Consider the following 15,810-nt stretch of genomic DNA (forward strand, 5'->3'; position numbering starts at 1 on the left):
ATTTATTGCAATCTTCTGATTAAGGAAATAAAAATATTGCCTCAGGTTGAAAAAAATAGTTGCGGTTAGATTGTCAAGGGCTTTAAAGACTCCACAAAGTTTATATTTGACCCCAGTGTAAACATGAAACCACTGGAACTTGAGCAGGGGAATAAGATGGCTGGATCTGTATTTAAGGACAATCACTTGCACAGCAATGAGTCAGATGGACTGGAAAGGGCCACGTCTGAAGGAAGGGAGGTCAGTTAAAGGGCTATTGCAAGAAAAACCAGCAAATGGTTCTAAGGGCCTGAATACAAATGGCAAAGGTTCTAGAGGAGCTATGGAAGCAGAAATGTCAAGATTAGGCAATGGGGACTGAATGTGTGGGGGAAAGAAGACAAGGGAATCAAAGGTAACAAGATGCAAACCTGGGGAACTGGTACCTTCTAGAAGAAGTGTGAGTCTGGGACAAAAGAGATCGAGTTCACTTTGGACATGTTGAGTTTGATCTCTGGAATACTCAGCAGGCAATTGATGATGTAGTTCTGAAGTCAGTATATGAAGGGGGGGGGGGGGGGAGAGATCACTAAATGGCCATTGGATTTAAAGAACATATTACTGAAAAACATTCCAAACATATGCATTTTAGTACAGGATCTCCCTGTGTGTAAATCATTAAAGAATTGGTCATGGAGAGCACATGACAACTTTCCCATGGGGAAGCCCATTGTACAAGGGAACATATTTAAGAAAGAACAAGCTTAATAGTATTAAAACTTTCCCTTCTCCTCTCCTGCCATCTTCTGGCAAATCTATCAATCCTTTTTCAAAAAAATTCAAAATTGTGTGTTAAGTCCCTTTTGCTTCACAAGCAATCATGAGCATTTCATTCTCCATCAAATAGTTGCATTCAATAGTACCAAGAGGCTAAATAAATAGCTTACTTTAATATGGAGATATCAAAATTAAATATCTGTTTCAGGGAAAATGAACATAAAAGAGCTATTTAGATGACAATTAATCATTTACTTAATTCACAACAGCTGTGGTTGGCATTCTGCCAATGAGAGGACAGAGTTAAAAGCAGATTTTCTGATGCTGTTATGTAAAAGACAATGATTAAAATTTTTAAAAAAATAAAGATTTTCAAGTAGAATTCACAAATTCATTTTATTTCAACAATGAAAAGGACCAATGTTGAGACTCCATATAAAGTGCAATCTTTTCAGAATGAGGTTTTCAATTGCATACAAAAAATATATATAGTACCCTATTTTAGAATGAGAAAAGGTACTAAGACAACAATGAGAATAGGACATTTTCAGTGTCAGATTCAACTGAGCTTCAAATGAAAAATAAAGTTTCTTTCTAAAACAAGTGTCATTTTAAAAGGTATGGCTTCATTAAAAGGAAAGACATATTTTAAATATATTGTGTGAACGGGAATAGGAATAGAACGAAGATAAAGCTTTTCAAGAAAATACATTCCTAGATAATATTCATCCATTTTTTTCTTACAGCCTTAAAATTAATAATTTAGATTGCTGTAGGCTTAGAATCATTAAATATCTAAAATAATCCTCACCCTATTCTCCACCCCCTTCCAGGTTCTTTATGGATTAAAAACCTCACAAAAGGCTAATCTCTGGTGTGCAAAATAAATACTTATCTACAGTCCTTCATCCCGGGTATTAGCCCTAGTCAAGATTGCTGGGATGTAGAGGAATAGAACCTTTAGGGAAGCTTCAGAGAGTTCCTTCCCTTTTCTCCACCCAAGCAGAGACAACTGAGCAAGATTGAGGTAAGGTATTTAATGGGTAAGGACCCATTAATCAGGTGTCTTCTCTATGGCATCAAACTTGTTTAAGCAGCAGCAGGTACATATAACAACAAGCCTGAGAGACCATTAAATTCTACATACTTATTCTACAAAAGGCAATTCCCCAGATATTTTTGTGAGAAGTTATGACCATCAAATTCTATTTCATTTGAAGAAAATTCATTTTCCCCCCAAAATCATAACATCCCAATATTCATATGGAAATGTCCTTCCATAAAAACGCTGCTCATAAAAAGTCCCTCAGGATATTGAACAATGCTTTTAAAAAACCTTGACAAAAATAGCCTGGTTCATCCAAGAGCTGCTGCCATGTTGGCTGTGGTTGGGCATCCTGAGTGCAGCTTCCAAAGAAGGCAGGCCAGGTGAGGGCCAAGATCCGCAAGCAAGATAGATCTCTTCCCTTCCAGAGTCATACATCCAAGTCATGTAGCTCTCCCCAGCTCGGTCCTATCTTCACTTTGACTTTCAGTTTCACTGAGAGTTTCACTGCATTTTCCATTTCATACTTGACAATCTGAGCTACCTAAAAGCAAACATATGAAGGTAAGAGGGAGAGAGAGTTTCCTGTTCTCCTAGGGAAGAGCTGGACCATATGCCAGAAGATGCAGCTCTAAGAGTTGCTTGCATTTTCCTTCAGAAGGTTTTTCATTCCCCCAAGTCTAAAACAGGGCATCCCAAGGCAGTCTCCTAGACTGGTCTTCAATGACAAGGAAAAACTTCTGTTTTTTCAGGCAGCTGAATGGTGGAGAACCCCAGCATAATGCTTAGTGAGAAATCTTGAAACCCTGGCTTCTAGATTACAGTTTTCTCTTATCATTGCAGGCTGGATTACAGATCCTAATATAACTTCCCTAGATTCAGAAATATCCCTGCAGCCCATTAGAAGCAGGGTCTTCCAGCAGAGACAGAGACAAAAGCTCAAAACAATCTCCTTCTTTATAGAATATACATTCCTAAAAGGCAAGACTCTAATTCTTATTTGTATTCTCCCAGTACCTAGCACAGTGCTTGGCACACAACAGGCTCTTTAAAAATGCCAATTAATTACATGACTGACTGACTAGCTCTTCTGTGAATCCATCTCTCCATGCCCTTGGGTCCTCAATTCTCCACCAAGCTTCTGGCTAGTTTCAGAAGTCTGAATGGGAAGGAGAGGTGCATTGGACTGGTAGAAAAGGGTCTTTTGTTTTGTTTTGTTTTGTCACAAAGGGACTACAATTTCTCTCAGGCACAATAAAAACTAATTCTACATTGTAAAGATACCTGGACAATATCGTCTTCTGCCACTTCATAAAGGAGCTCATCATGCAACTGAAGGATGAAAAAAGCTCCTCTTATTGGGCAAAATATTCTTTGAAATCCTTTCTTCAGTCCTGAATGGAGAGAGGGAGAAAGTGTAAAAAAGAGAATAAAATTAATCATTATGTCTACATTGTTTTAATAGGAAAAAAGGTCAAGAAGGGAAATGTCACAATAAAACTTCAGAATTTTTAGATATCCTTTAATTAAGGAAGAGGAGGAGAAAGGGGAAAAGTATTTATATAGTGTTTTATATGATAATATTATCTGATACTAATATGGAAGCTCATGAAATGAAATCACTGAAATGATCAAGAAAATACCTAATTTACTATCTTACTTAAGAGAGCTTTCCTGGCCTTTTAGAGTAATCTTGCATACCTCCCATTCCACCACCATCTAGTGACAAAAGCATAATATAGTAGCATGTGGCTGTTGGCAGGCCATTTCTATGCAAGCTCAAGAGGCCATTATTATCTGTATTACCTCCTTCTACACAACACTTCCCACCATTCTCCATCAGGTCAGCACTTGGAAGATGTGGATACTGAGAGGCAATAAATCCCAGACAATGGATTACAAGTGTGTTCTTTGGAGAAGTCATTAACTTTCTCTTTCCTCCCCCCAGGAATCCTTCTACCAGAAGAGCTAATAATATGGGATCCTGTCACTCTTCTCTACCTTGCTGCCCCCCCCCAAAATAAAATCACAGGCTAGCTGATCAGAAATTACTGCCCCCTCCCCCATTCCAGCACATCTAGTCCATTAGTCCAGGGCAGGTCTGGCGCCTGAACCAGCTCCTAGGCCATTCCTGCTCCTGCCATCACTGCCCGCCCCCCTTTCTCCTCCCTCTCCTATTCCCTTCCCCCCCCCCCCACTGCCTCAGTCCTGGCTGGCTCCTACACAAGGGGAAGGAAGGGAATGGAAGGAAGGGAGTAGGTGTGGATGCAGAACCTAGACGGGCCAGATCTCGCCAAGTACTTTTACAACCATTGCCGAATTTGATCACAACAAGGCAGATTTTAGATTTCAGAAACTGAGGTAAAGTGATTTCCCCAGGTCACAAAATGAGCCAGAACCTGAGGTCATATTAGAACTCAGGCTTTCCTGACTCTAGATCCAGAGCTTTAACCACTGGGCCACCAACTTCCTCAAGGCATCAACACACACTGTGATGGGTCATCATTTCCTCAATTCCCAAACCCCTTCTCTTGTGTTCCACCTCAGCCACAGAGGCAGGCCTGGCTTTGATGTCCATCACCTCCAAGCATTCTACTTCCATGATCATGAATTATGATATTATTGGATTGCTTGTTATCTGAGGGAAGGAATGGGGAAGGGAGGGAGAAAAAATCTGGAACGCAAGGCTTTACAATGTCGAAAACTACCTATGCATGTGTTTTGAAAATAAAAAGCTCAAAAAAGTATGATATTCTTTTATTTGACCCAGGATCTTCTATCATTCTTTCTCTCCCAAAGTCTCCCTCCTAAATCTATTCTTCTTCACTGGATCTTTAAACCCTTCTCCTCTTTCTACATCAAACCTGCTAAGGCTTCTTTTTCCTTACTTCCAAATCCAGATTCTATTATTAATTAACTCAAGGTTATGTTGTCCTCTACTCTCAAATTTCTTGATCCCTAGTCTTACTGCTGACCTTTCCTCATCAAGTTCCAATTCTAAAAAAATCCGTCATCAACCTCCCCCATTTCTAGTCATATACTGCTAAATAAAGCTGCCAACTCTGCTGTCTGTGCCCACTATATAATTGTTATCTAATCTCAAATGGACCTTCAGAACATCAAAGGAATCCTTTAATTCTACTGGACTGATTCTCTCTCAGCTCCTCTCACTCAAGCAGCAGTTTTAAACCTTTTCTCTTTAAGATTACCACATGACTACCTTGCTCCAGTTACTCCAAAAAAAAATACAACCTCATACTTTCCTGAGAAAATAAAGATTATTCATTCTGAGCTTCCTCTTCTATGCTTCAAAATCTTTGCATAGCAACTCCTCCAGTCCAACTGGTGCCATCTTTCCTGCCTCCTTTGGCAGATGACCCCAAAAGCATACCCCCCCTTTTCTCCAATCTTCAATTTCTCTCCATGTAAGGCACCTTTACTGCTGATTGCAAACACACCTATGTCCCAATCATCCTTAAAATACCCTTCACTTCATTGTACCACCCTCAAGCTGTTGTCCTTTATCTTTCCCTCTTTTCACAATCTCCTAGAAATATCTATACTCATCCCTCCACTTTCCTCTAACTCTTTAATCCCTTATCTAATTTAATCACTCAACTGAAACTGTTCTCTCTAAAATGACCAAACATCACTTCTCTCTCCACTGGCAAAGCTGATGGCTTTTGTTTTTCTCCACTTCTCTGCAACATGGGTCACTGATGTTTAGCTCCCCTCTTTGGGTATGTATGATACTGCTCTTTCTTAAATTTCCTGACTGCTCTCTGCCTGCTTTGCTGGACTATCATCCTGATAGCCTCTCTGTGACTTTGGCTGCCCCCCGAGTCTGTACCTGTCGCTCTTGACACATCTTCTCCTGATCAGCCCATCTACTGGGTCTCCAGAGATCCTCTGAGGTCCTGACTCAAGCTCCACACAGCCAACTTCCTATTCAACATTCCAAACTACATGTTCCACTGAACATGTACAAAACAGAACCCATTATCCTTCCCCAAAACCCACCCTTCTTCCACACCCCTCTATTTCTGAGAAGACTATCTTGCTTCCAAAACCTATCCTGGACATCCCTCAGCCCATCTTACTTATTCAGATGCCCAGTATTCTTGATTATATCTCCACAACACCTCTAGCACATATCTTATTCCTTTTTTATCTCCATTCACACAACTACCAACTGGCACATCACTTCCCCCCTAGACCACTGCAACAAACTCCTAATTGTCATCCCTTTGATTCTTTCCTTTACCTTTCCAATCCACCTCTAAGGGGCTGGCAAAGTGATATTCCTAAAGTATCCCTGATCATGTCACTCCTCTGATCAAGAATCTCCAGGGATTACCCTCTTACTAGTATCAAACATAAATAACTTCATTTGTCTTTTAAGCTGCTCAAATCCAAGTTCCCTAAACAGAATATAAGCTCTTGGAGGGCAAGGTTTATTTAATAAATGCCTGCTGACCCTGCCTACTCAAAGGAAAGACTAATACAAATTTCAGAATATCACTATCCTACAGCCTTTGCTGTCAAGCTCAATATAAAAGGGGGCTCTAAACAAACCAGTGGATACAAAATAACATGCAATTTTTACTCTTACCACTTACATAAAAATTTTGTCACTCAAACTTAATTGTTCAAGAAAAATAGCACAAGCTATTATTATGATTTGAACATAAGCTCCATGACTTAAAAAGTTGAAAGATACTTCTAATCTATCTCTGAAGACCCATAGGGACTGTGTGGATAGGAGTCAGACAAGATTCTGCCATATAGCTTTTGAATAATCTCAGTGTGGAGGGTGAAGATCCAATGGAGCAAAAAATATAATAATCAATCATAAATACTACCATAACAATCATAAACAAATCAGATTATAAGCTGGAACCCAGCCAGCATCCAAGCCCTGCAATTTATAATCTGTACTTGTCAGAAAAGCAAGAGGACACTTCGTTGTCTTTGGGAGGAAAACAAAAATCTCCGTCTTTGCTAGCACTTACAAGTGTGTTGTGTTTAGAATCAATGAGTATATTGTGGCAACATGGTGCCATAACTCTATGACTTTAAGTTATTTAAACTTTAGCAAAGTCATTTAAGCTTTTGAGCTTCAATCAATTCTTGTAAAATAGAGACATTCTCTATCTCATATGGCTATTGTATTTAAAATGTTTTATAATTGTGAAGGACCACACAAATACAAACTATATTTTCCTTTTATTCCAAAGTCTAAACATAAGTATGATACTGTGACTGAACTCATGGTAATTAAGTTGGTAACAACCTCCTCATCATGTGAAAAGCCCTTGATGTTTTATCAGCGACCCTTCCACATGCAACATCTAAATCTTATTAACGTTGCTCCACAACTCGACAGCATTCCTCCCCTGGACTAGACAGTCAGTGCTGTGCTACCATTGCCTGAAAGAAGTGGTTCTCCTCTTCGATAAAGAGAGCCTTAATTGATCAAAGATGGACAGAAGCAGCTACACCCAGAGAAAAGACACTGGGAAATGAATATAAACTGCTTGCATTTTTGTTTTTCTTCCCGGGTTATTTATGCCTTCTGAATCCAATTCTCCCTGTGCAACAAGAAAACTGTTCGGTTCTGCAAACATATATTGTATCTAGGATATACTGCAACCCATTCAACATGTAAAGGACTCTTGCCATCTGGAGGAAGGGGTGGAGGGAGGGAGGGGAAAAATCGGAACAGAAGTGAGTGCAAGGGATAATGTTGAAAAAATTACCCTGGCGTGCGTTCTATCAATAAAAAGTTATTTAAAAAAAAAAAAAGAGAAAAAATGACATATCTCTATCTTAAAAAAAAAAAACTCACTGGACAATGGGCTCTTTATTTAGTTGGAGGGATGTGTACTGGAATTAGAAATTGAAATTGTTTAAAAAAAGAAAAAAAAAAAGGAAGGTGCCTAAATATTAAAAGAAATAATAAATGTGATGGTAATAATCAGTAAAATTTGTTAACCAAGATAGATGGCTGTTATTACTATAATCAATTTAATCTGTGATCAAGTATTTTATAATGTGTTTTTATTTTTTAAAATAAATATTTTTCAATAAAAAAAAAAAAGAAAGAAAGAAAGAAGTGGTTCTCTCTGAACAGCCTTCCACTAAACAGAACTCAGAGAGTCATGGAGAATCTCAGCTCAGAGGGACCTTGGAGTTCCCACACACTGTGAAGGACCTCTCAAATTCATGCCTGTTTAGTAATTACTCTTATTGCATGACATGTCCAGAGGAGACAGTGACTGTATAAAGAAAATGAGCCATTTTACATGTTGGTTCTTCCTGTGGAGTGGGACACTATCATTACTGTTTATAAATGCACAAAGCACACCTTATACTTGATAATTTGGCATTCTGTTGACCAGACTGCTCTATAGGAAAAATTCTATAATCCTATATATAAAGTATAAAATAAAAAATGATGTCAAGGATGATATTAAGACAATTACAAATCCTAATGTCCCGATCTCCTTTCTGTATCATACAAGATTAAAAAAATTAAATCAATAAATCAAATTTAAAATAAATTAAATCACTAATAATGGTATGAGAGATCATAATTGTTTATAAGCCAGAATACCCTATCTCCATGCATCAAAACAGAATTTATTTGTTCAAGTCAAAGTAATATAAATGTCCAGAGCATCAATGTGTCTGTGTGTTGACTTCAATATATTTGGATTCTCTTTAAATTGACATAATATGTTAACCATAACCATACATTAGCCGGATACTTAACCAGAATGCTCTCTATCTTTGCCAGGGTACAACAACTTATGAGCTGCTATGCCCTGGTCCCCTTTATCTTAGAACCAGGGTCAGCTTCTCCCGGCTGCAGGCAAGCCCCCAGCAATCCCCCTCACTGGCCCTTTCTGCCTCCCTCCTATGCACCTCTACTCAGCCTTAATGGCTTCTCTCCAGTAAGAGAAAAGCAATGGTAATAGGATATGAGGAAAATATCTAATAAAAGTTTAAAGCACTATATAAATGTGAGTTATTTTTACTATAAGTTTGACAGCAATCTGAGTCAATGAAAATTACTTCAAGAAAAAAATGAGGTGAGGGATAAAGGATAAGGAAATGGAGATGTAATAGCTAAGATCAGCTGCAATCTGCTTGTATCATACTATAAGCAGGGGACATGTTTTTGAGGAATAAGCAAAAACTAGGAAGACAACAGCAAGGGATATATGAAAAGGTTGGTGGAGTTTATGCACAGAACCTAAGAATTACATGTATTCACTTATGTCCACAGAAGACAGAGGGGCAGCTAGATGGCACGCCGGATAGAGCCGGCCCTGCAATCAGGAGGATCCAAGTTCAAACACTTGTGGGGCCTTGGGCAAGTAACTTAACCTGAACTGCTTCACAAAGGGAAGAAAAAAAAGCAGGGACATAGTCAAGAAAAAGAGACTCTGAAATGCAACCTAAAATAAAAGCTTTTCTTAAAACCTCCCTCCCTCCTTTTCTTATAATTACTTCCTCAATTTGAAAAATGGCATTATGAAAAGTAAACAAACCTGGTTTGTCACCATGTAGCTTACTCTCTCTATGCCCGTGTGACCGGATCACAGAAGGGAGAGTCTCTAATCGTCTCTGAATGTTAACAGTGGCCGTTTTGACAATATCAGCAGCGGAACCTTGCACTGTGGTATTGATGGCTTGACGTTCAGCCTGTAAAGGAGAACGTTCATTTTTTCAATGAAGAAGAATGCAGGATTTTGACAATGTAATTGAGTAACCACTATGTACAAGGCATTGTGCTAGGAGCTGGGTACTTCCTAATTTCAAGGTGCTTATGATTTATTGAGAAAAATATAACACATACCCAAATAATCACATAACATTTATTACAAGTTTTTGAGATACTATTTACCTAAATAATTCAATAAGAAATTGTTACCTATACATAACCTAAAAAAATTAGTAACAATTCAAAATGTTTTAATTAAAAGTTCATTGATTACTTCCCCAGGAAAAGGTATAGAAGAGTTTTCATAAATATACTAACTAAAAAAAAAAAAATTAAGACTTTAAAAGCACTTTTAAAATATGAACTTGGCAAACATTAACCAAATATCTAGAGACAAAAAAATCTTCAGAAAAGGAAAACTGCATATAAAAGCATCATTCTCTATTATGTACAACTTGAGTTTTTTCTCATTAATTATATTATACATTTAGTACACAATCCCCACATTTGCCTAATTATGACTTTTTCTGAATTTCCACAGCTTTTTTCTGCTTACTTTTAAAGTTGCCAACATTCTTCTCCTTTTTCCTTGTGGCACCTCTATCACTAAACTCCTTTTCCTGTCATGAATCTCTCTTCCCACCCCCAAAATAAACAAAGCTCTCTGCAGTAACAAGTGAGTACAATCAAGCAAAACCAATCCATAGTGATCATGACTAAAAATACAGTCCATCACTTTTCAGAGGAGAAAAGGTAAGTGTTATTCATCATCAATCTTCAAGATTTGTGTCACTGCATTAAGTCTTTCAAAGTTATTTTTCTTCATAATGTAGTTATTAAATAAAATGTCTTCCTTGTTCTTGCTTTACTTTGTACAACCCTTCCCACATTATTTCTGACTCCATCCCATCTGTCATTGCAATGATATTTCATTACAATTACATATCACAGTTCACTCAGCCATTCCCAAGCTGATGGGAATTATACATATCCTCCCAGTTATTTGTCATAACAAAAAGCGTTGCTATGGGCTGTTGCGGGGAATAGAACCTGCAGGGGCCTGGAATCAGGAGCACCTGAATTCAAGATCCTTAACACATCCTGTAATCTGTTTGCCTCTGTTTTCTCAACTGTGAAATGAAGAAAATAATAGTAACTACTTCTCAGGGTCGTTGTGCGGATCAAACAAAATAATATTTATAAAATGCTTAGCACTCTGCTCAGTAACAGTGGGCACTCAATAAATGTCCTTTAAGGACAAAAAGAAAAGATCCTTCTTATGAAATCTTTGTTCATGTATGTCCTTTCCTGCTACATGCTACATTTTGGAACACATTGTTCTTAATTATTTCTGGAAGAAATGCTGACCGAAATGCCAATGGAGCACAAACTGCAAGTCAGGGGCACATTTTTCTCACTTCCCCTACCTGCTAAGGCACAGTATGGGATGATGCTAAGGTCTCCGTGGATTTTATGACTTAAATCTTGTCTCTAAGCGAAACAGGAAACCGCTTGTTTTCCATCCCTCTTCACAATGTTAGCCCCAAAGATTTCCCATCGAGACAATTTCATATTTCTTTTCTATTATCTGGCACTATTTCTCAGGCGCAGAACCTATCTGCAAACATCAGATTCCTAATCCCTAAATTAAGTAGCAGGTCCATACACAGTCATACATGATGTCTTTTGAAGACGGCTATCTCTTTCTTTCTTGCCTTCCTAACTTTTATTCCCACTCACTGATTGTCATGCACTATATCTTTTTTTTTCCCCGAGGCAACTGGGGTTAAGTGACCTGCCCAGGACACACAGCCAGGAAGTATATGAGCTCAGATTTGGACTCAGGTCCTCCTGACTTCAGGGCTGGTTGGATTTGAATTCCAGTCCTAATGCTCTATAAACTGGGCCACCTAGCTACCCCTCTCCATTTCTTTTTAAAAGATTTTAAATAAATAATTAACCCAAAGTATAGATATATGCAGAAAAGCAATATATTTGCCAATAGTCAAAATCTAGAATTACTGATTTACCTTCCACAATGCACTTTACAAATACTTTTTTTTTTTAACTTCTAAATTATGTTTAAAGAATGTTCAACATACATGGGATCTACTGTAAGGATTTTGGTCTTTGATTCCAGGCAAATACCTTCTCCTCCCCAGGATGGTCTGAACAAACCCATCTCTATTACAGTTCTTTACTGTCTCTCTTAAGAAACGTTGAATGCCTAAGAGAAAAAAAAAAAAAAAGAAAATCTAAATACATTCCAAGTCTATAATTTATGTAACATATTTCTGTCTAAAAAATACATTAAAACATCAATCAGATTCTAAGTGAAATGAGCAGAACCAAGAGATCATTATATACTTCAACAACGATACTGTATGAGGATGTATTCTGATGGAAGTGAATTTCTTCGACAAAGAGAAGATCTAATTCAGTTCCAATTGATCAATGATGGACAGAAGCAGCTACACCCAAAGAAAGAACACTGGGAAATGAATATAAACTGCTTGCATTTTTGTTTTTCTTCCCGGGTTATTTATACCTTCTGAATCCAATTCTTCCTGTGCAACAAGAGAACTGTTCGGTTCTGCACACATGTATTGCATCTAGGATACACTGTGACATATTTAACATGTATAGGACTGCTTGCCATCTAGGGGAAGGGGGGAGGGAGGGAGGGGGAAAATCGGAACAGAAGAGAGTGCAAGGGGTAATGTAAAAAATTACCCAGGCATGAGTTCTGTCAATAAAAAGTTATAATTATTTTAAAAATAAATAAATAAATAAATAAATAAATAAATGAAATAAACAAAAAGTATTAGAAATTTTAAAAATCAATCAGAGTACTTTGAGAAGTACCCTAGTACAGTGTAAACATCACCAAGATGGAGGGAGATGGAGGTATGAGTTTGAATCCACATTTAGCACTTAGTAGAAGTGTTGTCCTACAAAAAGTTATGGTTAAAATTGCTATCCATGGACCTCCAAGCCTTAGCAAGAAAAGTTTCATGGAGAAGTGGTTGACTTTGTAGTCAAAAAGAGTGAGAGTAGCTCTGAACCAAATGAACCTAACAGAATTGGTCTTAATCTCCAACTCTCAACAGAAGCCAAAAAGAAAAAGAAAAAAGGGAGAAAAAGAAAGGAAATATCCTGAGAAATGTTTGAAATGAGGAGGAAATAACTTACTATTTCTCATAATTAGGGAATAACAGGAAAAGATAATTCAACACTGAGGTGAGGTGAGGTAGGGATTAATAAACCTCATCTTTATCAACGTCAGGCAAGGGAAGATTATTTTTTAAAAGCTAGCTGGTTAAAAAAAATACAGTAAAAGTTAAAAGAGAAAAGGGATGAAAAAGGAAGAAAGAAATGAACTCAAGAGATGATCAAAAAGAGAGTAGATTTGGGAAGGAAAGCCACAAGCAAAACAAATGTAGAACTCATTATCAGAAGTAAAGGGAAGTAAGGAAAATTGCTATACTCAGTAACTACAGACAGAGTGCTATAATAATCAAATTATCAAAAAGATATTTTATGGAATCAGACAAAATAAAAGCAAAATACATTTTTAGAAATAAAAGTTCAAGAACATATGATGAGAAAAAGTAAGAAGGGTAGTTTTGCAGATTTCAAACTAGTCTACAAAGCAACAATTATCAAAAAACAAAAAACAAAACTTTTGCTAGGTAGATCACCAAAAAAATAGGAATATTCTATATGACAATACATTTCAAATTTATAAATCATCTAAACAGTTAAAGTTGTAGCACAAAAATAGATTCTAATGGAAAGTTCTATCTTCCATGATTGTGAATGAGGTAGAATTGTGAACTAGAGAGGCTATACAAAACAAATAGGAAAATTTCAATTGTGTAAATTTTTAAAGTTCTTGGACAATTAAAATCAATTTACCTATATTCAGAAGAAAAGATTTTGAATGAAAAAGATTTTTGCAATAAATTTCTCATATCTAACATGCATAGGAAATTAATATAAAATTATAAGAGTATGGGCCCAAATAGCCAAGAGGCTTGAAAAAAAGCTTTCAAAAAAAGAAATAAAAATTATAAAAACCACTAAAAACAATAACTTAAAGAAATGTAAATCAAAACAACTCTGAGGTGCCACACTAAAAGCTAATACAGAAAAATTCTGTGCTAAAGGAGTTGTAAGAAGGCAAAAATACTAACATGTTACTGGTGCATTGGTTTTAAGTTACTTAACTTATATTGTTCTTTGACCCAGATCTTACTCTACTATAACTACATTCAAAGTTACTGATAACAATAAAGATCCATATAAAAAAGTTTGAAATAGTCTTATCTAGAATGATAAAATGCTAGAAACAAATTGAACCCCAAAATTAGAAAATGACTGAAAAAATATTACTACTGAATGACAAATATGAAAAATTCAAAAAAGCATGGAAAGACATTTATCAAGTGATGTAAAACAAAGGAAAAAAAAACAAAGCCAAAAGAACAGCATTTATTATATATTATATATTTATATTCTTTTGGCTTTGTTTTTTTTTCTTTTGTTTTATATATATCTATATATGTGTATATATATAGATATATAGATATATATTTTTTTTAAACTGGTCAAATGAACTGAATGATGGTAGTATCATTCTATAAATTTAAGGAACACAATCCCTCCTTTTTTGTTCATAAGAAACTGATTACACTGCTAGGCCCTATGGTCTTAGAGATTGGTGGAAGAAAGTTTCCATATAAACCAAAGCATGTATAGCAGAAATTTTTTTGATAGACTGGAAGCAAAGTAGCTGCCCACTGATCTTGGACTGATTAAACAAAAAGTATGGCACATCCCTATGATGGATTATGACTTTTCTGTGAGAAATGATGAATAGACTGAAGTCCAAAAAAAGACTCATATGAGATGAAATAGGCAGAACCAGGAAATCAATATAGACAACGACCACAACAATGTAGACAGAGAAGAGCGCAGTAATAACATCTGAAAACAAATGCTGTGGAATTTTAAAAACCAAGCTTGGTGTCAAAAAAGAGACATAAGAAGATGAAATATAAAATGGACGAATGGGAAACCATGGAGGTGGGAACATGGCATAAAACAGTTTTGGTTTTGTTTTTTTTCCAATATGAAAGTTATCTGAATTTTCTTTTTCTTTTTTTTTTTCCCTTCATTATATGGAAGAGAAAGGGATTGAGAGAAATAAAGCAGAAAACAAAAGTGATGAACAAAAGAAACAAACAAAAAGATAACACATCCTTAAAAAAAAAAAAAAAAAAAAAGGAAGGAAAAAAGGAAGGGGAATGGGAAGAGAAAGAAAGGGAAGGCATAAAAAGAAATTGATGATATGTATTTTATAGAAATGTAATTTATAAAGAGATTTGTGTGTGTGTTTGTTGGGAAATGTCTTATTGTGCCTCCCCAAAACAATATTTTAAGCAAAAAATAAAAATACATGAAAAAGGGGAAAAAGAATCTGATTTGTCATCTTCTATGCAGTTCTTTCCATTCAACAAATTACGAACATCATTAAGAATCTTTTCAGCAGAAGGACAAAGTTGCCCAAAGATTTGACAGGGACATTATGCTACTCACACAGCCAACCTTCTGATGCTCCACTCTTGGTCCCTGCTTTTCCCAAATATAGCACGTTAGTTTTTTCACTATCCAGCTATAACCTTACTTTAAACTTGCCTAATCAAAAGTGAGTCTAAAAGACAAAGGATTCCTTTAGAATGAGTTAAGATTGCTTTTACCTGAGTATCTGGATTTGAAGGATTCAATATAACAAGCAGCATCATTTTCTTGAATGCCCATCTGCTCTCCTAGGGATTTAGCTCCCATTCCATAGATTATTCCATAGCAAATCTAGGATAAAAGAGACATCCCATTAAATAAGCAATTTAAAGGCCACAGAAAAGAATTTCTTGTGACTAACATCTTAGACAATTTTACAAAAACAAGTTGGGCTGCTTTTGGCTAACTGAACATCAAGGAATAACCATTTGCGAACCAAGTGCTACGAGATAGATACTGTGCTAATCACTTAACAAATATTATTTCACTTCCTCCTCACAACAACTCTGAGAGTTAGAAACTGTTATAATCCCCATATGACAACTGAGGAAACTGAGGCAAACAGATATGTTAAGGGACTTTTCCAGGGTCACCAAGTTGGTAAGTGTCTGAGAATGCTGTTGAATTCAGGTCTTCCTGACTCCAGGCCCAGCACTCTACTCACTACACTATCAGCTGCTCCAGTGGGGAACAAAAG

At 36.5% G+C, this 15,810-nt stretch overlaps 1 protein-coding gene across 1 annotated transcript in view; it reads right to left on the bottom strand.

Annotated features, from left to right (window-relative positions):
* Window positions 1–1,133: 1,133 nt before the first annotated feature.
* Window positions 1,134–15,810, bottom strand: part of POLQ (DNA polymerase theta) — a 100,808-nt gene continuing 86,131 nt past the window's right edge. The window contains exons 26-30 of the mRNA XM_051985367.1: window positions 15,293–15,404; window positions 11,633–11,757; window positions 9,358–9,511; window positions 3,086–3,195; window positions 1,134–2,345 (exon numbers count right to left, since the gene is read on the bottom strand). Of these exons, the coding sequence (XP_051841327.1) occupies window positions 2,232–2,345; window positions 3,086–3,195; window positions 9,358–9,511; window positions 11,633–11,757; window positions 15,293–15,404 (615 nt within the window). The 3' untranslated portion in view covers window positions 1,134–2,231. The remainder of the gene's footprint in view (window positions 2,346–3,085; window positions 3,196–9,357; window positions 9,512–11,632; window positions 11,758–15,292; window positions 15,405–15,810) is intronic.

The sequence above is a fragment of the Antechinus flavipes genome, chromosome 3, assembly GCF_016432865.1.
Source record: "Antechinus flavipes isolate AdamAnt ecotype Samford, QLD, Australia chromosome 3, AdamAnt_v2, whole genome shotgun sequence".
Taxonomy (NCBI): domain Eukaryota; kingdom Metazoa; phylum Chordata; class Mammalia; order Dasyuromorphia; family Dasyuridae; genus Antechinus; species Antechinus flavipes.